The sequence below is a fragment of the Neophocaena asiaeorientalis genome, unplaced genomic scaffold (assembly GCF_003031525.2).
Source record: "Neophocaena asiaeorientalis asiaeorientalis breed wild unplaced genomic scaffold, Neophocaena_asiaeorientalis_V1.1 scaffold190, whole genome shotgun sequence".
NCBI lineage: Eukaryota > Metazoa > Chordata > Mammalia > Artiodactyla > Phocoenidae > Neophocaena > Neophocaena asiaeorientalis.
Genome location: NW_020175017.1, coordinates 6,574,685 through 6,598,711, shown reverse-complemented (window position 1 = coordinate 6,598,711; position 24,027 = coordinate 6,574,685). Strand labels below are relative to the sequence as shown.

Sequence of the window (24,027 nt, the reverse complement as noted above, 5' to 3'; positions counted from 1 at the left end):
CACAGTTCCTTTTAGATATTTATTTTGAGTAGTAGTGTGTATTATCTCCCTATCTACAGATGAGTTTTCTTCTTGTCCCCTAAATATTTTCTAATTTTTCTCATAAAATATGGGACTTTAAACTGGAGCTGAGTAGCTTTAAGTGTTAGAGGCTATTACATGAATTGACCTTATACTGCAATAGCAATTCAAAGTCCAACATTCATAATTTTTAAAATTATTCTATTTTCCTGCAAACATTTTAAGGATGATGTTAGCATTTTCATTTCACAAATGAGAAAACTGAGACAGAGAGACAGGTATAATTTGTCAAAGAGACATGGCTAACTAGTAAGTATCAGAATTGAGATTTAACATCAGGTCTCTTACTAGAACTCTCTGGCTGTTTCTATCACACTGCAATCTTTGTGTGAGTGCAGAGCTAAAGAGATGTGTTTACCAGCCCTTCTTTGGGAAGATCAATGAATTTCCCCGACAGGACATATTGTTTATAGGCTCTACAGCTTAACAAGAGAGACTAATAAGTGATCCTAAAACACTGGCGGCAGTGATGTTCCACAACCTCTAAAAATTCAACAAAAGGCACCAAGTCCTCAGAAGTGGGAACATATGACTTAAAGTAGTTAACAATCAACACACTACATATTTGTAACTAATTTAAGCATCCAATCCAAACATTATACAGCAGCTAAAGACTGCACCAATAATTTAAAGCAATGGCACTTAAGGAGTTAATATGCAGAGAGGCAAAATATCTTCATCAAAAGAAGCATGTGCCTCACTTTTTTACCTTCCCTGGCCTGGACTTTGATGTCTTGGTTAGTGACTGGCCAGCTGGCTGCTAGCTTGATAAACAGAGAACCTTCACCCATCGCACAGGCCTTTGTGATTAGGGTCTGGCATCTTTAAGAAGACATTCCACACAGAGGTATGCCAGAAGGAGGGGGCTAAGGAAGATGGGGAAAGCAGGATTTGTTAGCTAGTGAGAGGTAGGGGTGGTGAGGGAGACTGGCCAGGAAGCCTGCTGCTCCTCACAAGGTTAGGCTGAGCAAATTGCAGTGATGGGCTTCTCATTTAAGGGAGCTCAGCATGAATGTATAAAGTCTACTCTTAGAATCTTTCTACCTCATGTCAACCCAAATCACATTTCTTTTGCTGCAATTCACTCATCCTTTAATTCCTCTTGGTACCACACCAAATCTGAGATCCTCTCCGATTTTAGCTTTGAGTCATTTTAACAGAGTTCCTAATGACCCAACTTGAGGTCAGTATATCCTGCTTCCTCAGACAACATTAAAATGAGCACAGAGAGGACTGTTCAATCTCTGTTCAGGATTGGCCTTGGATGATTCTAGAGTGGATTTCATGTTCCTTGTCAAAAATTGCTAAAATGGGGGGCTTCCCTGGTGGTGCAGTGGTTGAGAGTCTGCCTGCCGATGCAGGGGACACGGGTTCGTGCCCCGGTCCGGGAAGATCCCACATGCCGCGGAGCCGCTAGGCCCGTGACTGATGGCCGCTGAGCCTGCGCGTCTGGAGCCTGTGCTCCGCAACGGGAGAGGCCACAACAGTGAGCGGCCCGCGTATCACACACACACACACACACACAAAATTGCTAAAATGGGTTTGCCATTTGAAGAACTAAAATTATTGTTTAGAAGTGACTAAAAGAGACTGCCACAAAATGCTTCGGATAAGAAAATTAAAGACAATATGGTGGTCGTACAAGGAGTCTCATGATTTTCAGGGTATTGCAAAGTATTTCTTTGCAGAACTCTTCTTTTCAGCTCCCTCCCCTGCCCAGCGGGTAAGTAAATTGTTTGATAATGAGAATGTTATGACCATAACAAGGGTGACTAAAAAAGAATCGAACATTTTAACAAATCAATTAATTAGTAATTAGATGATATATAAACATGTGGTCAAACCAATTTTAATAGGATCTATCACAGTTATTTCCATAATTTTACAAATGGTCAGTTTGGGCTATTAGATGAAATTGCAGAAAACCCAGTCTAGTAATAAATGTCACTCCAAAGCCCAGAGCCTCTTAAAGGAAGGGGCTGTGCCATGTCACATTCATCTTTGTGGGTATACCGGTCCTGACACATCACAGGTGTTTAATAAATGCTGTATCTCTCCTTTATAAAGACATAATACATAAGGAACCAAGGTCTAAGAAGCAAATTGCAAAGGAGGTAAATACACACACTGGTTAAACACCTGGTGGCAACCACAAGGCAAATAATGCAGCTTAGCATTGCCTTCCCCACAGCTGACCATGCTTGTCATGAAAATGATGTGGTGTGTTGAAATTATAGTTGCCTCCTGGTAACTGAACAAGGAGGCAGCTTGAGGTGAGTGAACTGACTTTTTTTTTTTAAAAGAAGAAATTTGCATTTTAGATATTGTTACTTTTAGTGGATCCAAGTCAACTAGGAGTAAATTCAGCTCTCAGCGTGCACCTTTCATTTTCTCTAATCTTGGCTCTCTTTTGTTGTTTTGATCATAAACTTGGACAAAAACATTTTTTCCCCTGACGTTATGGTATCGTGCTGTCTTGTTCTCCAATGAAAATACCTAATATTGGAGCTTAATTAAAAGTTAAATTGTTTCCACTTCACAGCTATCAGAAGAATCTATTACAGTGTTTGTTTTTTCTTCATGTGAGATAATTTGGGGAAATGCTAGCTCCTCACTCCACAGAAGGTCACTAACTAAAATGAGATGGTTTAGTTGATAAGCATTCTTTAAGGAATGTGGAGTGTTCCCAAGATCCTATCCTTGTAGGGCTCTGGGCTCTGGAATGAAATCAAAGTCTTGTTAAAAGCTCAGCATCTAAATGTAGCCATTCAGAAAATAGGCATGAAAATTCCTTTCCCCTTCTAAGATATCTGTTCTTTAAAGGGTTGTGAAATATAAAATAATTTTAAAGGCCTTACCCACTTAGCTCAAATTATAAAATACATACAATGTCAAAATGGGCTAGGGCTTAAGCATAACAGTTATCACTTGATTATTTCATATATGTATATATATATATATATATACACACACACAGCCCTCTCTATATCTATTATTTGTAAGTATCTCTCTACACATAAATAAATAAATATAGATAGATAGGTAGATAATACCTTCTGAGAGTCACTTATATCACTGAGTGTTATCAGACAAGATGCAGGAAAGTATTAATATATTTTCTTGGGAACCCAGTAGGATTTTTCTGTTTTTGTGTACTCTATTCCTTGCCTTAATAAAGGCACTGACCCCAAGGAAAACTAACAAACCAGGATCCCAGAACAAAATCCTAAATGTTGAGAAGTCAGGACAAGGACACACTGAGGTGCTTTGATGTGGGGGTCAGCGGATGATCAAGAAGAAGTCTTTGAACCATGTTTATTTCATGAGCCTCCACCTCTGGACTTCTATAAATGAAAATTTCCCATGCCCGTTTAGTTCCACTTATGTGATAAGTTTGTTGGACATTCCCCTCAGTTAAATCATTTAAGGGGAATCAACTGCCTTAAACATGCCTAAAACATTCTGGCCCAGGTACCCCCTGCAGCCTCCTGTCCCCCCCGCCCCGCCCCGTTCACCATACACCAGCTACCCTCGTTCTTTATCTTCTCCAAGGTTCCCCAAGCCTCCTTCTGCTTCTGTGCACTCACACATCCTGTTCTCTCTGGTGTCTGCTCATCCTCTTCATCTTGGCATGGCTAAGCCTCATCCTTGAGCTCCAGCCTAAACATCTTTTTTAAAGGAAAGCCTTTCCTATATCGCCACCATGCCCTGCTGTGGGGTCTAATTAGGGTCTTTGGTTAAAACTTCCCACAGCTTCACAGTTTTCTTTCATGGCACTTATCACAATTGCCATGATTCAGTTCCCTGTGTAATGACTTGTTTATTGTCTGTCTCCTCCACTAGACTGTAAACCCCATTAAGGCAGGAGCAGTGCTGACACTTAGCGAGATGGTGCCCGACCTATGATAGATGTGCCATGAACACTTCTGGAATGAATAAATAGAAGGCACCCACTAAGAATCTAAAGCCACTTGCACCTCATTTCCATCCACTTGGGTGGTACCTGACTGGAAACTTTTGGCCTGAAGTTTACTTAAGAAAGTGCCTGAACCCCTGTCCCGCTTCCCTCTGCCCTCCCCCATGCCCTCCTCTCCTGAAACACACACACACCCCAGGGAGTCTGTGAAAACTGCCAGTGAAAGATACCACTTTTTACGGCAGAATCTTGTCACACTTCCCGGAATTTTATAGATAATATATACTTGTTGTTTTACCCCAGTGGTTACCAGAAAGGAGACTTGCTCTTAATGAAACTTTAATGCTCTTGCCCTTCCCATTACCGGATGATTGGTAAGACTAATGATCAAGTAAGAGAGAATCAGAAAAATAAATGGTCATAAATTAAATCCTACTATGATCTAATTCTACTGAGATTCTTCTTTTCAAAATATAAACAGCTCTGTCTAAGTTCTCCACTGGAACCCAAAGGTGCATTTTTCATTCAGCCCAGTGCACACCTTAGGGAAGGACAGAGCTCTAAATCATGAAACTAACATATTTCCACATTTCTTCTGATAAACTGAAGTGCATCTGGCACCACCCTCAGACTTTCTACAGAATCTACAAAACAAAGATAATATTAAAAATCAAAAGTAAAAGAAAAACATTTGCGTTTCTAAAAGGCAATATCTTATGGATATTACCTTAGGAGAAAATAAAATGTTTGACTTAATACCGTCTGTAGTAAAATGACCACAGGGACAGGTCTAAATGGTTTATTAAGTAAGAAGGATTGAACCTATGAAAAATTGTTCTCTCCTAGAATATTTCTAACCCACACATGTGATTTATATCATGGCAGAATTCAACACAAAAGGTCTATTGTTTTTGGCAAAATAACCTGCAAACATGCTTAATTAGGATGCAAAGTGAAAGCACAGTTTAATACTGTTGACAGCCATGAACTTTAGACATCAATTTCTACTATTATTATTATTATTTTACTTATGGAAATATAGGAAAAGCAGTAAATATGGAACTAGAAGACAAAGTTATCAACGAGATGTAACATTTAAATCTTACCATTCTCATTTGTGTGTCAACATCACAAATAAAATGCTCTGAACACCCTACCTTGGAATGGAAATGAAAGAAATCGGTTTTGCAATCAAAGCTTACCTTCATTGATATTTGAAAAAGATGTCAGCATTTAAGTTAATCAATATCTATTTCTAGAAGGCTTTACTTTAAGAAGTGATGGCCTCTTTCTGGGGAGAAGGGATAATTCTTTATACTGACATTCCATTCCATTTACTGCAAGATGAAAATGAATGCCACCATTAAATGAATTCCATGGTCAGTTAATATTCAAAGCAAACTTTTCTATTGTAACCACTTAGTCACCATTCTATAGGAATATTTAGATTCTGAAAATAAGTCTGCAAGAATATAACACAACACCAGTTTCAAACTGGTAATGCCCAGCTCTTCCAGGGTCATGTCTCATAATTCTTTGTTTCTATGGATCAGAGACTCAGGATGTGAAAAGGGAAGACCAGGTTCCAGGTCTGAATGAGGCAAAAGCAGAATCTGGTTACACTGTCTGGATATTGTAGCCAGTTCACTTATTTAAATTTTAGTAATCACTTTAAAGTGACAATTTATGTGTGACAAAAGACAAGGTAAGATGTAGGGTTAAAGCATTACATGGTATAGCAGAAAGAGTTCTGGCCTCTGGTTCTTTCCTTCCCACTGCTGTATACCTTCAGATAAATTATGTCAGTAACTTTCAATTCTGGGCCTTTACTTCCTGTTTTTCTTTCCTTATCTGAAAATGACAGTTATTGTGAGAAGGATCAGGCAAAATCATGAAGTCTACAAAAATGGTTTTAATAGTACAAAATGGCACAGAAGGTCAGGATACTTCTGTGAAGCTTGAAAAATGTATCTACCAGAGATCACCAATCTGAAGAGTTAAAATTAAAAACTTCAGGGTGGGTATCTGACCTGAGGTATCTGAACTTACTGTTTCAAGTTCTTATTTAACCTCTGTAGACATAGTCTTAGAGTTGAATAAAGTGTTAAAAAGTTAACTAGGTACTCTATTTTATAAGATTCTATTAAAATTTTCACGGATTTATTTCCTATTATAAAATTAATACATGCTTCTTGTAGAAGCTTCCAACAGCTCAGAATTCTGTAAAGAAGAAGTACTTTCCCTCCACTGCTCCCTGCTTTTTCCTGCTCTCCCCACCGCTCCACACAAACACACATGCATAGGACTCTCCATTTCCACTCCTCAGACATGATCATTATGGACAGTTTCTTGTAAAATTAAATACTCTGAAAATGGAAAACGTTGGTAGACAATATCAATTTTAAAAATGTTAAATTAAAGAAAAATCTAGCATTATCCCATGCCAGTCAGAATTGGTGAAATCTCAAATTCCCTTGGGACAACAGAATGACCAATTGCTGGGTGAGGGAATTGAAACAATAACCCTGTACACAAACTGTCTGGAGTGTATGGCTAGAGCCAGCCTACAGCAAAGATGGAAAAAAGCCTTCAAGGAACACCACCTCCTCCTCGTGGTTAACAACTTGATGACGTTCTTCAACATGTTTTAATGATTATCGTATCTTCCTCTTCACAAAGGACTGATTTATTATGGTTTAAATTTAAAGAATACTGGTTTCCCAGTTTTGAATCAGGCTTAGATTACAGAACACATAAGATCAATGACTTTCTTCTAGGCAAAACACCCCTGAAAGCAAAACCCACAACTAACCCCACAGCGTTCATTTAAGTGCAGAAGGAACAGTCCTGGGGAAAAGTTCTTCACACAGTTCTAGACGCTTACTGCTTCCACCACCCTCCGTCTCTACTCCTCTTCCCATACCTGTCATCAGCACCTCCACACTTAACACTTCCACGGCACCTTAAATGCACAAACAACTTCATGTATTATTTATCTTAATCCTCAAAACCATTTTGTCAGGTAGAAAGGACAATCTTAGCTTTTCAATTTACAGATTAAAAACACTGAAGCTCAGAGCAGTAAAGTGATTGGCCCATGATTATTCTCCACTAAAAGTACGTTCGCCCAGGTATACTACTGCTGTCTAGATGTCTATCTCCATTTCAGAGCTCTCCTCTCAAGATCCCACGTGCAATCACTGATTCAACATCTGCACTTCAGTGTCCAAATGTGGTTAAACTCAGTTTTCCAGGCTCAGCCCATAATATTCTCCCCCAAACTTGTTCATTCTCAACGAATGGCACCATTATCCTTTCAGTTGTTCAAGCCCCAAACCTAGGCACCATCCCTCCCCACTACCCCTTTTATCAATATGCACGTAGACTTGATCACCACATCCTATAGATTTTGCCTTCTAAACTTTTCTCAAATCTGTCCACTTCCCCTTGTCTTCACCATGAACACTGTAGTCCAAGACCCCAGCATTGCACATAACAATCATTTCCATGTTACACTCTGTCTTTTGCACACCACCCCCATTCCACCCATTCTCCACGCTGCAGCCAGAGTGATCAGGTAATTTCTCTGCTTAAAATCTTTTGTTGGCTTCCCAGTGCTCTTCAGATAAACAGAAGAATCCTTAGTGTGGCCTATAAGGGCTAATATAATCTGACCCTTGTAAGCTGGCAAGATAAGTGAGCTCTTTCCATAATTTCAGAATACTATGATGTCTTTTAAGTAATAAATAAATATTTAAGCTTCTGTATTTTTCATAATGCATAACATTTAAAACTTAAGTGTATTGATTAATTGTAGAATGAAGTTTGCATTCGTGGATTTTTTTAAGCATTAGTAACACAATCATATATAAATCTTATTGATCCTTCTGAAATTCTTCTTTAAATATAACCAAGTTCATATTATTGTAATAACATATGCATTAAAATACATGCACAAATATATATAATAAAATATATATTATTTATATAACATTTGTAAATTATATCATTCATTTTATTGTGTGTAATTTCTATCTGCTGCAAGCCTTTGGATAGCTGGAGAAATAGAGGCATGGACATTTCTCCCATGTTGTATGAATCACTCATCTCAGAGTTTAAAAAACATCAGCTTTATGGCTGTGTGACTTGTGCAGTTGCCCAGAGCCTGCACTTAGAGGAGCCCCATGCTTGGTTTATTGCTCTACAGTTGCTGTCTTGAAATTCTTAATTTTTGCACATTTTCATTTCACCCAGGGCTCCAAAGATTATTAATCTGTTCCTGCTAAAAACATTTTTTTTAATGTATGTAGAGTTGAACTCTCTCATGTCATCCACGACCAAAGTGTTTATTGTACTCTACTTCTGTATTTCAAGAACTCAACAGGAGAAGAGCTCTGAGAACCACCAGAGTCAGAATTGTCAGTCAGTGGGGGGATCTATATATTCTGTGGCCATTCATAGATTTCAGACCAACAAAACATGAGGTTATACTCAAAAAATGAGGTTTCTAAATAGAGTGAAACCTGGTTAACAATTTTGGCAAATGAGGCAATGTCAACAGATAGCTAATGGGGAACATGCCTTGGATTTAGCTGTTACTTGAGATAAGTACTGGCCTAGATTACAGGGGATAGCTGGAAAAAGGCAACTGTAACCAACATTACCTTATAGAATCAGGTGATAGCCATATTAGAAATACTTTTATTCTTTATAAAGTTCTTCAATACTTTTTTTTTTTTTTTTGCGGAACGAGGGCCTCTCACTGTTTGGGGCTCGAACCCATGTCCCCTGCATCGGCAGGCGGACTCTAAACCACTGCATCACCAGGGAAGCCCCAAAGATGCTCATTTTAAAACACATCATGTGTTACTTTTATCTTGTCAAAGTTGAAAGGCTGCTGACATCTGTAAGTCACCATTAAAAATTATTATTATTATTTTATATCAAAAGTGCATGATCCTAGAAGAGTTGATTTACTACTTACCCTAATTAACTTAGGTGAATTTAAAAATTACTATCTAGGTAAAATTTAAATTTTAGGCTGATAATTTTCCCTCATGAACTCAAAATTTATTTACACTATGAAAATTTCAACTTCCTTGAGAAAGTTATGCTTCTGAGATAAAAATTAAGTAATAACAGTTTCTAGAAATTCCTATTAGTGATAAATGTGAAGCATTCAGGTATAATGGTATATTCTTCAAGAAGATGAGTTTTGGTGTCAGACTTGGGTTCAAGGCTCTGCCTTGCTCTTTATTATGTGACTCTGAGCAATTTACTTGACCTTTCTGAGCCTTTGTTTCTGAATTCAAAATAGGGATCACGGGCTTCCCTGGTGGCGCAGTGATTGAGAGTCCGCCTGCCAATGCAGGGGACACGGGTTCGTGCCCCAGTCCAGGAAGATCCCACATGCCGTGGAGCTGCTGGTCTCGTGAGCCATGGCCTCTGAGCCTGCGCGTCCGGAGCCTGTGCTCCGCAACGGGAGAGGCCACAGCAGTGAGAGGCCAGTGTACCACAAAAAAAAAAAAAAAAAAAAAAAAAAAAAAAAACACCCTTAATTCCTAGTAGGAGATCCAAAAAAAAAAAAAAAAAAAAAAAAAATAGGGATCACAACACTCAATAAACAAGGCTGATGTGGGGATCAACTTAGCTAACAGACATAAGAGTTCAGCACAGTGACTTGGAAGGATAAATACTCTACAAATGCAGCTATCATCATTGATAGGATTTTTCCTCCAGGATTTTAATCTATTAAACAGTTACCTTATTGACAGGAGTAATGTTTTTGACATTGTAGTAGAAGCCGAAATAAACCATGTTGAAAACTCCGTGACGTCCCAAAGTTGCTGTAAATCCTTTGTTGAGGCCCTGGAGTCCCAAGCCTTCCTTCTTAATGATGTGTCTTGCATAACTCATGGTGGATGGTTGCTGCACGAGAGAGGAGAAAGGTCGTCTTTGGGACTGTGAAACAGAATAAATTACAGTTTTAACTTCCCTTCAAGCCCAAAATTATTAGGGACTTATTTTTCCCCAAAGATGAATAATCATGCCTAGATTCATGCTTTTTAAAATTAGGAAACCCCAAAAGTAAACAAAATTGCATGCATAACAACAGGCCTTAAAGGGAATATTGTTGGCCAAGAAAAAATATCTTTGATGGAATTAGTGAAACTAATGTCATATAATAACTAACATCATTTTCGACATGTCAATAGCTGCATCCAATTCTGGATCATCCACACTAATAGAGGGGATTAACCATATAGATAAACTAGTAATCCATACTGGTAACCCATAACTGTGCATAATCCAAAAGGAATGTATTTTTGGCTCCTGAATATTTACCTTTCTAATTATGTTTTTCTAAAGTGAATGTTACAATTAGTCCTGATTCCATTCCCTCAATAGTTTAAACTGGCGTTAGGTTAGAAATCGGCTGTGGATAAATTAGCAGTTGATTGTAGACTTCCTCAAGAAAGTGGGCAATCAGTGTGTGTAACACTTGCTGTGATAAATGATAAATCAATGGTGTTGAGAGTACTGGGTTACCTTTAATTTACTTCCTTCCAGCCCTTTGATTGATTACCTAAGGTTGAAATACCTTGACTGCTGGAACCCAGTCAGTGCTACTTTTGGAACTTGCTAAAGAAATCACTGTAGTTTGCCCTGAGTTTTATAATTCATTACAGTACAATTACAACAATTCATGTGGGTTTTTAAATAAGGTTGAGTCGGGCTTCCTTGGTGGCGCAGTGGTTGAGAATCTGCCTGCTAATGTAGGGGACACGAGCCCCTGGTCTGGGAAGATCCCACATGCCATGGAGCAACTAGGCCCGTGAGCCACAACTGCTGAGCCTGCGCGTCTGGAGCGTGTGCTCCGCAACAAGAGAGGCCGCGACAGTGAGAGGCCCGCGCACCATGATGAAGAGTGGCCCCCGCTTGCCACAACTAGTGAAAGCCCTCGCACAGAAACGAAGACCCAACACAGCCAAAAATAAAATAAATAAATAAATAAGGTTGAGTGACTGTTTCCTTTTTGGAGGTACAGCACAAAGGATCTCTCTCCCTCTTAAATTTTGAATTCTGAATAGTAAATAAGGGGAAACGTTCAGCATTTAATTTTTTTCCCATAAGGCAAGCACTGAGATGACGCATATTTGAAATTTCACTGCAGCAGGTTGCTGGAGTGATCATGGCAGTCTGATGCACTCACTGACTAAAAGTGTTCTCTTATCATGTGCGATTAAGGCTGTGTCAGCAGAACAGAACAAATCCAATCAAGGCTTTTCATCCAACTTTGTAGCTATGTAATTAACCTGATACATTTAAATGAGTTTGTTTAGAGAGTAAACCCTATAGCTTTTACTGATAAATGTTTTAAAACTCTAGCTACAATTCTACACTCAAATTCATCTTTTTATTTAAGAGGATTAATTACAATAAATTACATTAATCTCAAGAAAACCCTTTTTTTGTGACATGAGAAAAACACATGAGAACGTACCTTAAAACAATAAAAGACATTTCATATCGGAAAACCAAAAATTCTCAGAAGGTTAAAGTTCACTCTCTCTGCTACAAAATGGGATTTTTTTGTTTGTGTTATGGCACATTGACTATCAGCCCCAGTTATTTATTTTGGTTTTCAAAAGAGACTTGAGGACAAGTTGAGCAGAAGTTCATTTCTGTTGGAAAGACTCTGAAAGTGCTGAGCAAACTCCTAGGCACTGCTCTCTTGTTGTGAGGAAGGCAGCCTAGAGGGCAAAGGCAAGGAAAGGAGGCAGCTCTCCTGGGGATGAAAGAAACTAGGCGGAAGTGAGGCTGCCTGGGTCCAGACTGACCAACACCAGTCCTCCCTGCTTCTAGCCCAAGCTTCCTCTCCATCCTCACCCACTCTGAAGCCCCGAGGGCAGGAGAGATGGGGAGGTCAGAGGCCATCTAGATTCTTCAGCAACAGAGGAACCAATGCCTTTGAATGAAAGTGAAGATTAACATGGCTTTCCCTAAATAAAACAGGTATAAAGATGTGTCTATCATTTAAAAATCTAGTGTGCTAAATCATCAAAATTTAAAGAGAGGACTTCTATTAGATCTTTTTTAAATTAATTTTTATTGGAGTACAGTTGATTTACAATGTCGTGTTAGTTTCTGCTGTACAGCAAAGTGAATCAGTTATACATATACATATATCCCCTCTTTTTTAGATTCTTTTCCCATATAGGTCACTACAGAGCATTGAGTAGAGTTCCCTGTGCTATACAGTAGGTTCTTATTATTTATCTATTTTATATACAGTAGTGTGTATACGTCAATCCAAATAGCATTTACTGATGGTCCATTGCCTGATTTCTACCAGCTTGGATGTTAGGTAGGTACGAAGAAATGTAACACATGGATTTTGACTCAAGTGCCTTGTTGAGTTTGAACTCAGCTGTGAATAATTAAGCAAATCAGGGGGTAGTACAGTAGTTAGAAATAGGGGGTCAGAGGCAGACAGTCCCAAGCTTTGAATCCCAGAAATATCACTTGCTAGCTTAAGCAGGTATTTTATCCTCTGATTTATCCTCACTTCATTCATCTGTAAAATAAGGATAATAATAGAATCTTCCTCATAGGATTGTTGTCGTGATGATAAATAAGTCAGTGAACTCGGCCCTATGTAAGCATTTACCATACATTAGCTGTTAATAATAATGGCAATTATGAAGATAATAAAACTAGTTATAATAGTAAAATAACAGGTAATTTCTTTGGTAGTTGAAGGCAATGACAACCAAAAGGTGGAGGCTGATTTGAGGGGGAGGAAGGACATGAATAACTAGCCTCTTCCTGCTCACTCCTTTTGGCTGTGGTTTCCTTTTCTCAGAGCCCTGGACCCTTGTGACATGATCCTTCCTACAGAAATGCATCCAGAGTGCAAGATCATAGGTCTACTTTTTCTGGGAGCCACCCATGTCCAACTCCTGGGCTAGAGATCTCCTAGGTCATCACCCCAGGGCTTTCCTCTCAGGAGCAGCAGATCCTGTAAAATGGTCTCTTCCCTACTGCTTGGTAAACATCCTCGGTAAGAACTCTTCACTTGACAGGTCTATGCACTGTAGAAGCAAGGCCACCATGCGGGAGCAAAGGTTGGGAAAGGAAAAGCACACTAACCAGGCCTCCACCTGACACAGTTTATTTATACCTTAGAGAGTATATACATGCATGTTACCAGGTACCTGGAACACAGGAAGTGCTCATCAATGTTAGTCATTATCATAGATACTTGGTACTTTACATATATCATCTTACTTAATCCTCTGAACAAGTGTGTGGGATGGGTATTATCTTTATCCCCATTTGACAGATGAGGAAACTAAAGTTAAGTTACTTGCTTAATATCACAGAGTTAGTGCAAGGTCCAGAGCTCAAACTGAGGCCCCTCAGGCTCCAAGTTCATACTTTTATACTCTGCATGGTTCTGCCATCCTATCATATATGATTGCCTCTCTCAACAACCTGTAACGTGGACAGCAGGTATATTATCCTCATTTTACAGGTGAGGAAACCAAGGATTAAGTAATATTCCTAAGGGAAAAGTACTGGAAAATGGCTTAAGCAGAATTCTACATCTCATCCAGTGGTGCTCTCATGCTTGTTGACTCATTCTTGTTATACACATGCTGTAAGATTTTCAGAGTTTGATAATCCAACTGATACAGGTAACAGATAAATATAAATATATTTTTCTGGCAGCTTGGGGCCTTGAGACCAAGAAAAACCTAAACTCTAATTCCCGTAAGAATTAGAGGTGTCTTTTTTGCTTCATTCAGAGACACTGTATCGCACACATGTAAGCAAATATTTAATTAGAAAGGCAAAGCACGACTTCCACTAGGAAAATACAGAATCATTTTGACTAGATCTCTGTAAACACAAGTTTTACTAAACTTATTTGATTACTGGGCTTCCATTTCAAAACGAAATGCTGACGGATTAGCACCATCAGGCACATGATTCCAATCCTATCCAACCCAGCAGGTCACCCACAAATTCAGTTGCCTTTCAATATTTAGATTCACTCCAATTTTCATATTTAGTTACCAGCGGTGGGCCAAATTGCATTCTAACTTTCCTAGCTATACCTTTCACTGACTGCACCAGAGCTGCAAGCATGGAAGAATAAGTGGGTCGGAATGGAGCTAATATTGCGATATCACACTGCTCTCCACGTTGATTTAGAAAAATCTTCAGTTCACTGGTGCCTGCCAGAAGTATTTCCATTGGAAGGAACTCAAAGTCTACTTTAACTCTGATGTCAGCTATTGCCAATTGTTAATTCTGGGAACTCCATGTTCTTTTATGCATTAATTTATTCAACAAACACCTACTGAGCCCTACTAGGTGCCATGCACTGTGTTAACTATCTAGTACGGTACTTTGTTCATATTCGAGAAACATAAAAATATTTTTGCTTTGCTTTTTATTTGGAGAGATATGCTGAAAAATTTTATATCTACCCATGAGAATATTCTATAATGATTATGAAACATGAAATCGAATTTCTGTAATTGATGAAGCCACTATGGAAAACAGTATGGACGTTCCTCAAAAAACTAAAAATAGACCTACCATATGACCCAGCAATTCTACTCCTGGGCATATATCCAAAAAACATGAAAAAAAAGTTTAAAAGATACATGCACTCTAATGTTCATAGCAGCACTATTTATAATAGCCAAGATATGGAAGCAATCCGTGTCCATCCACAGACTAATGGATAAAGAAGATGTGGTATACAATGAGAAATCACCTCACGCCTGTCAGAATGGCTAACATCAAAAAAACCCCACAAATAACAAATGTTGGAGAGGATGTGGAGAAAAAGGAACACTCATAAACTGTTGGTGGGAATATAAATTGGTGCAGCCACTATGGAAAACAATATGGATGTTTCTCAAAAAACTAAAAATTGAACTACCATATGACCTAGCAATTCCACAGCTGGGTATATATCTGAGAAAAACAAAAACACTAATTCGAACAGATACATGCACCCCATGTACTTAGCAGCATTCCTTAGAATTGCCAAGATATGGAAGCAACCTAAGTGTCCATCAACAGATGAATGCATAAAGAAGATGTGGTGTATATACACAATGGAATAATACTCATCCATAAAAAGAATGAAAACTGATATCACTTATATATGAAATCTAAAAAACAAAGCAAAATAGTGAATATAGCAAAAAAGAAACAGACTTGTACAGAGAACAATCTAGTGGTTACCAGTGGGGAGAGGGAAGCGGGGAGGGGCAAGATAGAGGTAGGGGATTGAGAAGTACAAGCTATTATTTATAAAGTAAATAAGCTACAAGGATATATTGTACAACACAGGGAATATAGTCAACATTTCATGATAATTATAAATGGAGTATAACCTTTAAAAATTGTGAATCACTATGTTGTATACCTGTACTTTATATTGTACATCAACTATACCTCAATTTAAAAAAATGATGTGCTATATATACACAATGGAATATTACTCAGCCATAAAAAGAATGACATTCTGCCATTTGTAGCCACGTGGATGGACCTAGAAATTATCATGCTTAGTGAAATAAGTCAGACAGAGAAAGACAAATACTGCACGATATTACTTGTATGTGGAATTTAAAAAATAATACAAATGCATGTGTATAACAAAACAGAAACAGATTCACAGATATAGGGAACAAAGAAGTGGGGACCAGTGGGGAGAGGGAAGGGGGAGGGGTGCGTTAGGAGTATGGGATTAAGAGATACAAACTACTGTGTATAAAATACATAAGCAGCAAGGATATATTGTACAGTACAGAGAATTATAGCCATTATCTTGTAATAACTCTTAACGGAATATAAACTGTAAAAATACTAAATCTCTATGCTGCCTACCTAAAACATAATATTATAAATCAACACACTTCAATAAAAAATTCTTTTAAAAATTAAAAGTCCTTAAGAGACTTAAATAAAAGAGAAGATCCATTGTCTATACAATGCTCCCAGGCACCACTCTGGGACACTGATTCCTTACTCTCTGAGAGCCCAGAATTACCAACAAATCACCGAGATGATTTATGGCAGCCTCAGCTATTTTTTCTGGAGTTCTTCCATCCAACTACTGACCATAGCTGGCTCTGATTACCTTGTGAGATCATGGACAGAGGTTTTAGGCATTGTTCCTTGGGTAAATAGCTATCAGAGCATGGCCGGTAGGCACAAGCGTGGGGTGTGTGCCAGTGGATTTCCTCCCTCTCTAAAGCGAGAGAAGAGCTCTAGGCACACCATGTCCAAAGACAGCACGCTCCACATGCGTCCCTTTACTTGCTTCCCATGGCAAGGGGAACTCGGGTGCATTTTAGAGCCAATGGAATAAGGTGTTGCACTGGATTTCATCACATGACTGGAAAGCAAACCGGATGAGACCTTTATACAGTGAAGTGAGTGTCCATATCTGGGCCTTAAGAAAAATACTGCTTTTTAAAGAGGATATCCAGTTGCTACACTTAGGTGGGAAAATACCCTTGCTCATTAGGAGATAGATCACTGAAGCTCTTCATTCCTCGAAGTCTTGAAGCATTTTCATAAATTTGAAAAAAGAAGAAAACTCTTCCTTTTATTTGAGAGCAAAATGTAAGTGAAAGAAGAGGAATCGGGCTCAAAATTCCACAGTTACACATCTCTTTTAGCTTAGGTATTTCACTAATTTGTCGTTGCAGTTTATTTTACTAAGGCATGATTAGGGACAAAAAGACATCCAAAATATAATTATATTCTTTCTACGATTTACATTTGATGAGCAGGCCTATTTTTAAACAATCTGTGAGTGGAAAATAATTTGCTTTAAACAAACTCTTCCAGATGCTGAGCCACAAAGCTATGTCAACACCAAGTTGCTGTCCAATAACCGCCTGGAGGAACACGGGGCCTCGGGGTGACGGGACGAGACGCTGACCCTGTGCTTTGCCCCCGCACTGCTGGCAGAGCAGGAGGGAAGGTGACCGCGCTGTGGACACAGGGGTGACTACTCAGAGGGGACTGGCAACATGGAAGGAGCCTTTGCTTCTTCATGGTTCCAGAAACACAACGATTTTCCCTTAAGCGTCTTTATTACCCACTTTTCTTTATCCCAGTGAAAACAGTGTGGCTTCTAGAAAGAGACCTCTATGTTAATGCTCAGTTCCTTAGAGCTAATAACTGCATTAGGTCTTATTTCCCCTATCTGTAACATAGAGACAGAGCCACTGACCTTATAGGGATAACGGGAGGATTAGGTATCAGGTACATGTGAGCACTGTAAACGGTGGAAGGAGACAGAGCAATTACCAGAGCGATGAGATTGCAGGGCGGCAGTGGCAGCAATCACCGATTATTTTTTCTTTACATAGCCCTGTATTACCTGATTTGTGAAAACAATTACTTTTGTAATTTACAAAAACTATATAACTTTAAACAATCAAATAAAGGAAAAAACATGTAAGGCATCTTGCACAGTATCTGGCCTATAGTGGACGTTCTGTAAATGGTAGCTATTATCATTACTTCAAAGTCTCAATTCTGAAAGCAAAAATCTAGGGTTTCTGGCACAGCTGAGTGGAAGACTGAAGTCTATTTTCTGTAAATGATAATAGAGAGGCAACTTGGCTGCTGCCTTAGGTGCTGTTGAAAGATAACTATAGGAATGGATTCATACACATAATTCACTTTTCTGCCTACAAGAATCATAGACTGGAAAGAAATAATTTAGGTACTGAACAGCTTCCAGGCAGGATTTCACATGGTAATGCAGGAAAAATTTGAACTTAACTCAATACGTCATCATGAATGTTGACATGCCCTTGAAGCTAGCTTCTCACGCGTTCTGAAAAAAGAGCCACACGTTCACTCTCTATGTAACTCAACTTCTCTCCTTCTGGAAAGAGAGGATCGCAAAGTACAGTCCTATTCACTTTGTGTTGTCTCTACATAATATGACTAAGTTTAAGCATTTGTTAATTGCCTATGGAGAAAATAATCACTAAGCTTTGTGATACTGTACGTGATCTAACTGGTCTCTATTAGATTATTAAGCTCCCAGGATAGAGTATGTAGAGCTATATTTAGTGGTGTTATCCAAAACAAGAATCAAACCCTGAACTAATTTTTAAAAAATCCTTATCTTTAAAGATTCTACCATCGATGATACATTTGCTATCAGTTCATTGATCCTTAAGTTTTAATCATAGAGCATAGGTGGAAGACTATTCCCTTCTTGGGCTGAACATCTTTAAAGACTAAATAGAGATGAAACAGGCTTTTGCAATTTCCTAAAGGTTTAGTTTCCTATTTGGGGGTGAGAATGATTATGTTCATATGTAACGCCGATAAAAATGACAGAGTAGAAGGATAAGCTGTGCCCCATCCACACATCAGAGGCAAATCCTATAGACCTCAAGGGAAGGAAAACATAACCCGTTAGCCAAATAATAACTTTGAAGTAGATTTCAAAGTGGAGAGAAAAACTGGGAAACAATTCATACAAGATTTTGCTCCTGGAGAGAAATTCACAGTTTCCAGGCTAGCAGAGAGCATGCCAGCAAAACACCACTTGGCTTAGCATAATTGATAGGGGACTTCTCATTCTTATAAGTGTACAGAAAAAAACGATGCACCTACTTAGAAGGGAGCAGGGTCTTATAAGGACAACAAGCTACAAAGTCACACTTTTGGCAAGACTGGGGATACACACCATCTCCAATGGAGAAATCCCTGGGCAAGACTAGTCCTAAGCCAAAAAGACTACAGACCAGAACAACACTTTGCTTGGGTTTAGTTTGAAGGATGGGGGGAAATTTGGATCTATCCTGATTTTATCTGAACATGTTTTTATACCCACTGAACCAAACCAGAGCATGACAAAGCTGTGATTACTTTGCTCCCCACAGAAGGTCAAGCGTATTTAGAGACCGGTTTACTTTATTCACTGTGAATTTTAAGATGCTGGCCAAGATTCTGGTATTGGAATTGAAGGAAGTGTGGCAGGGATTATAGTCTTTGACTGATATGGTGGTAATTTTAAAAGTGGAGGCAAGACAAGTACGCCTATTGAAATACTTCATACAGAAGCTGGAAGGATACAAGGGAAGTATCAATAACCAAATTAACCACAATTTCCTTTACATTTCTAGCATAGTTTAGGGCTTACTGAGAGGGAAGGCATATTTTATGGATAACATACCTCTGACTGCCTAGAAAATCAGTCCTAGACCACAGAGGGGTGAACACAGGCAGCTGGAGCCAGCGGCGTACCTGCCATTCCTGGGAAATCCTGTCAGGAATTTCACTGAGGGCCCCAAGAACATAGCACACACAGCCTCTGCTCTCAGCCAGTATTGCCCTTGGATCCTAGCTAGAGGGGCGCCTTTCCTGGACCCCATGCTTCAGAGGGCCCCATTCTGGCCCTTTGCCAACCATTCCCTCCCCACAGGGCCAAATGGACATCTACCTACATTCCACAACCTCCTTCTAGACCACGCTCTGTGCACCTGGGACCACGGCAGTCCTTTTGTTCCATCTCTATCACTCTACCATCGCCTCCAAGACTTTAAGTGTAATATTAAGAGTCATGTTGACTACTGTTACCCTAGGCTATCTTCCACTACAGATAACTTCTTGGGAACTTTTCATCTTTAAAGGACCACGCAGACTCACCTCCTCAGGCTGATGAAATAGGAAAATCCACAATTACTGTGTACGAATCCATGGTGGTTCAAATCTAAGGCAGGAAGGTAGAAAGGCTGAGCCACAGACCTGTGGCCTGAGAAACTCATACTATTGGCAGAGCAGCAAGAGTTATCTCCCTGCAAAATAAGCCTCTGGGGAAACTGCTCTGCTTTTTGTAAAGGTGTTGTGGAGCCATCTGGCCATTCTCCATGCAGCCCATCTATTTAGTGTTTCACCACAGCTGGCAGCTGTAACTGACTGAAAAGGCTGAAAATGAGCTTAGTTCACAGCCTCCAGGTGAAGTGGCCGCGAAGGCTTGATCAAGAATCCACGTTCAATTTATATGACTATTCTTGAGGAAGAATATCTTGATTGTGGTAGAACTCTTTCCAAAGTGGCTTCAAATGTTTTTAGTTTCCTCTTGAACTTCTGCTGCTATATGCAAGTTATTTATAGCAAACAGGTACCCAACTACTATTGTTTATGATAACAGACCTGCATCTAAGCTTAAAGATCTTGTCAATAGGCACTGTAACTAGGCTGCCAGCCCTTAAGCCCTGATAAAGAATTCAGGCTGAATGGATTGCATTGGCAGTTGGGAATGACCTAAGGTGAACCATTGTTCAGTAAGCTGTTTTTGAGCCCACAACTGGGAGTCAGGTGTGACTGTTCATTGCTGCAATATCTCAAGATAGATCTGTCTCTAGTCAACCTTAAGGATTTATAAGATCAATTTGCATCTAGAAATAGTTACCATTGGTTGAGTGCCTATCATGTCCCAGGCTCTGTGTTAAGACCTTTGGGTATACAATCACATTTAAATTCTCATAAAAAGCAGGTCGTAATAATAACTACTAACACTTATTAAACCACCACTACATGACAGACTGTATTGACAGCTTTATATACATGTCTCAACTAACCCTATTACACCATTTGATGTGGCCATTACTATTATTTTTCCCTAACAAAAGAGGAAACTGGGCTATGGTCAGAGTAGGAAGCAGGGGGCTGTCACAAAGTCAGTAACTTAGATGGCCCTGCGGGGCTTGTGTTTCTATCTCCTTATAGAAATACCTTGTTGTAATGTAGTTGGACTGATCACCATCATTTTACCACAGAGGGAACTGCAAGTAACTTGTTCAAGGCCATACTGTTAGGAAATGGTAAAGAGCTTGATGGGTACATCTCTCCGCAAACCCTTATGGCTTTTTGCTCCCCAAACCAATTGCCTTTCTGTTCTAGACAGCTTTGTTTATATATGTTCTTTGATAATTTGCACATAAGGTTTAAGCTCTTTAAGAAATTATAGAGCAGGAAAAATGGGGGTTCCTGCTACTATAAATGAAGTACTAGAACCAGAATTACGCAAGGTTGAGTCCTAAGATGGGTCAGCAAGTCATTCCCACCTGAATTAGCTGAAAAGAGTCTCCCTGAGGTGGGTTTAACCCGGCAGAGCCATTAGAACATTTCTTTTGGATTACTTACTTTTCTTTATACGGTTCTGTATTTTCTAAATTTTCTACAGTGAGCAAGTGTTACCTTCTAATGTAAATGTTCACAGATAATACTGGATACATTCTCATGTTAAACATTCAAACGCACCAAGCTCTTCCCTTAAAACTCTTATTTTCCTCTCCCCGCTTCCAGTCTCCTTTCCAGAGGCAGCCAAAGTGAGAAGTTTGTATGAATTCCTCCAGACCTGCACTGTCTTTTAAGGACATCACCATCCACATGAGGCTACTGAGTGCTTGAAATGTCCTAGTTTAAACTGGAACGTGCTTGTAAGCATAAAATACACACTAGATTTGAATATCCAGTATGAAAAAAGAGTGTAAAATATCTCATATAATTTATTGATTACATTTTGAAATGATAATATTATGGATATACTGGGTTAAATAATATATAATTTAATTTCATCTGTTTCTTTTTACCTTTTTACATGTAGGTGGCACATGTTATATTTCTATTTTTGGACAGCACTGCTTGAGAGTCTAGACCATTTTTAGTACATCTGTACACTTATATGTACATACAGAAATATGTAGTTTTTTTGGTGTCTCCTAACATAAATATGCATTATCTATACATAATTAAAACTTTATACCAGAATTAAAACTTTGTTTCTTAACAAAGGAAGCATAATCTTTAAATGCTTTAGGCATTAAATTAATTCCTAAAAAAAAAATTAATTCCTTTCTTCCTCCCTTTCTCTTCCTCTTCCTCTCCCCGCCCACCCACCCCATAATTCTTGACAACCTACAAAGCCTGAGAATGAAGAAAGTTTTAATTATTCCTTGCCATATAGATGCTGAAGTGAGCGCACCTAACATTGTTTTGGATTAATTCAACACAGGTACAGATTAACAAAAGGGTATCACTTGTTGGGTAAAAGGACGTGCTAGTCAATAGACGTAGGCTTTGGAGTTAATGAGTTCTTGACAAAAGACAGAGAAAACAGCTGCACTTGCCCCAAATGACTGGTAGGTATTTTTAAATGTCTAGATCTGAAATTTGCTATTCTTTTTAAAACATCTTTATTGGAGTATAATTGCTTTACAATGGTGTGTTAGTTTCTGCTTTATAACAAAGTGAATCAGCTATACATATACATATATCCCCATATCTCCTACATATATCCCCATATCTCCTCCTTCTTGCATCTCCCTCCCACCCTCCCTATCCCACCCCTCTAGGTGGTCACAAAGCTGATCTCCCTGTGCTACGCAGATGCTTCCCACTAGCTATCTATTTTATGTTTGGTAGTGTATATATGTCCATGCCACTCTCTCACTTTGTCCCAGCTTACCCTTCCCCCTCCCCATGTCCTCAAGTCCATTCTCTATGTCTGTGTCTTTATTCGTGTCCTGCCCCTAGGTTCTTCAGAAACTTTTTTTTTTTTTAGATTCCATATATATGCATATGGTATTTGTTTTTCTCTTTCTGACTTACTTCACTCTGTATGGCAGTCTCTAGGTCCATCCACCTCACTACAAATAACTCAATTTCATTTCTTTTATGGCTGAGTAATATTCCATTGTATATATGTGTCACATCTTTATCCATTCATCTGCTGATGGACACTTAGGTTGCTTCCATGTCCTGGCTATTGTATATAAGGCTGCAATGAACATTGTGGCACATGACTCTTTTTGAATTATTTTTCAGGGTATTTTCAGGGTATACTCCCAGTAATGGGATTCCTGGGTCATATGGTAGTTCTAATTTTAGTTTTTTGAGGAACCTCCATACTGTTCTCCATAGTGGCTGCATCAATTTACATTCCCACCAACAGTGCAAGAGCGTTCCTTTTTCTCCACACCCTCTCCAGCATTTACTGCTTGTAGATTTTTTGATGACGACCATTCTGACTGGTGTGTGGTGATACCTCATTGTATATCTTCTCTGGAGAAATGTCTATTTAGGTCTTCTGCCCATTTTTGGATTGGGTTGTTTGTTTTTTTGATATTGAGCTGCATGAGCTGCTTGTATATTTTGGAGATTAATCCTTTGTCAGTTTGAAATTTGCTATTCTTATCACGTCATTCCTTTCACTCAGATTTTTTTTGTAATAGGCATAGTCCCATGACCTTATGTTGGGTGACTGACTATGCACTAACTACTTTTCAATTTGATCAATATCGGCACCTTTGACCAATAAAGTGCCACCTCTGATCAGCTACTGAATCCTGATAGTTGCTGGAAATAAAATGCTGACATGTGTGACCTATGTGATCTCTGTTTTACCAAGTTCTGACTAGTTGAAGTAATATGACAAATATTTTATAAGGTACCTAATAGATTTTATTTTGTCTAAGTAAATACCTGACAATGAATCCAGTTCAGTGGATTCTGCAAAAGAAACGACCTCAAACAAGTTCCCCTTCCTCCCCCACTTAGAAAAATGGCTGTATATATACATAAACTATTTACACAGACCACACTCGTGTCAATGAACTATAGGAGCATGTGCACATGTAGCATTCTTGTGTTGGGCTGGAAGGTGTTTACCATGTTCTAGCAAGGCCTCAGCATGTGCAAAACATTAGCAGCTCTTACATGGCCTTCGTGTAGAACCTCCCTGAGGGCAGAGGAGAGAAAAAGAACATTAGGCATGAGCAGGGGTGCTGTGATACTTCGATTTTCATTCCTGTGAGTGCTTCCTGGTGCTCTGTCCCATTTGTGTTCCTCTGCTTGCATGCTGTCTTGATAAAGGACTGCAGTTTGAAGGCCTGTGTATTCTTTTTTTTTTTTTTTTTTTTTTTTTTTTGGGGGGGCGGGCCCCTCCCTGTTGTGGCCTC

The 24,027-nt window shown here is 39.0% G+C and overlaps 1 protein-coding gene across 1 annotated transcript in view; it reads right to left on the bottom strand.

The window, feature by feature from the left end:
* SLC25A21 (solute carrier family 25 member 21) overlaps positions 1–24,027 on the bottom strand; it is a 490,584-nt gene that overhangs the window by 25,451 nt on the left and 441,106 nt on the right. The window contains exon 7 of the mRNA XM_024762014.1: positions 9,761–9,925. Coding sequence (XP_024617782.1) covers positions 9,761–9,925 — 165 coding nt within the window. The remainder of the gene's footprint in view (positions 1–9,760; positions 9,926–24,027) is intronic.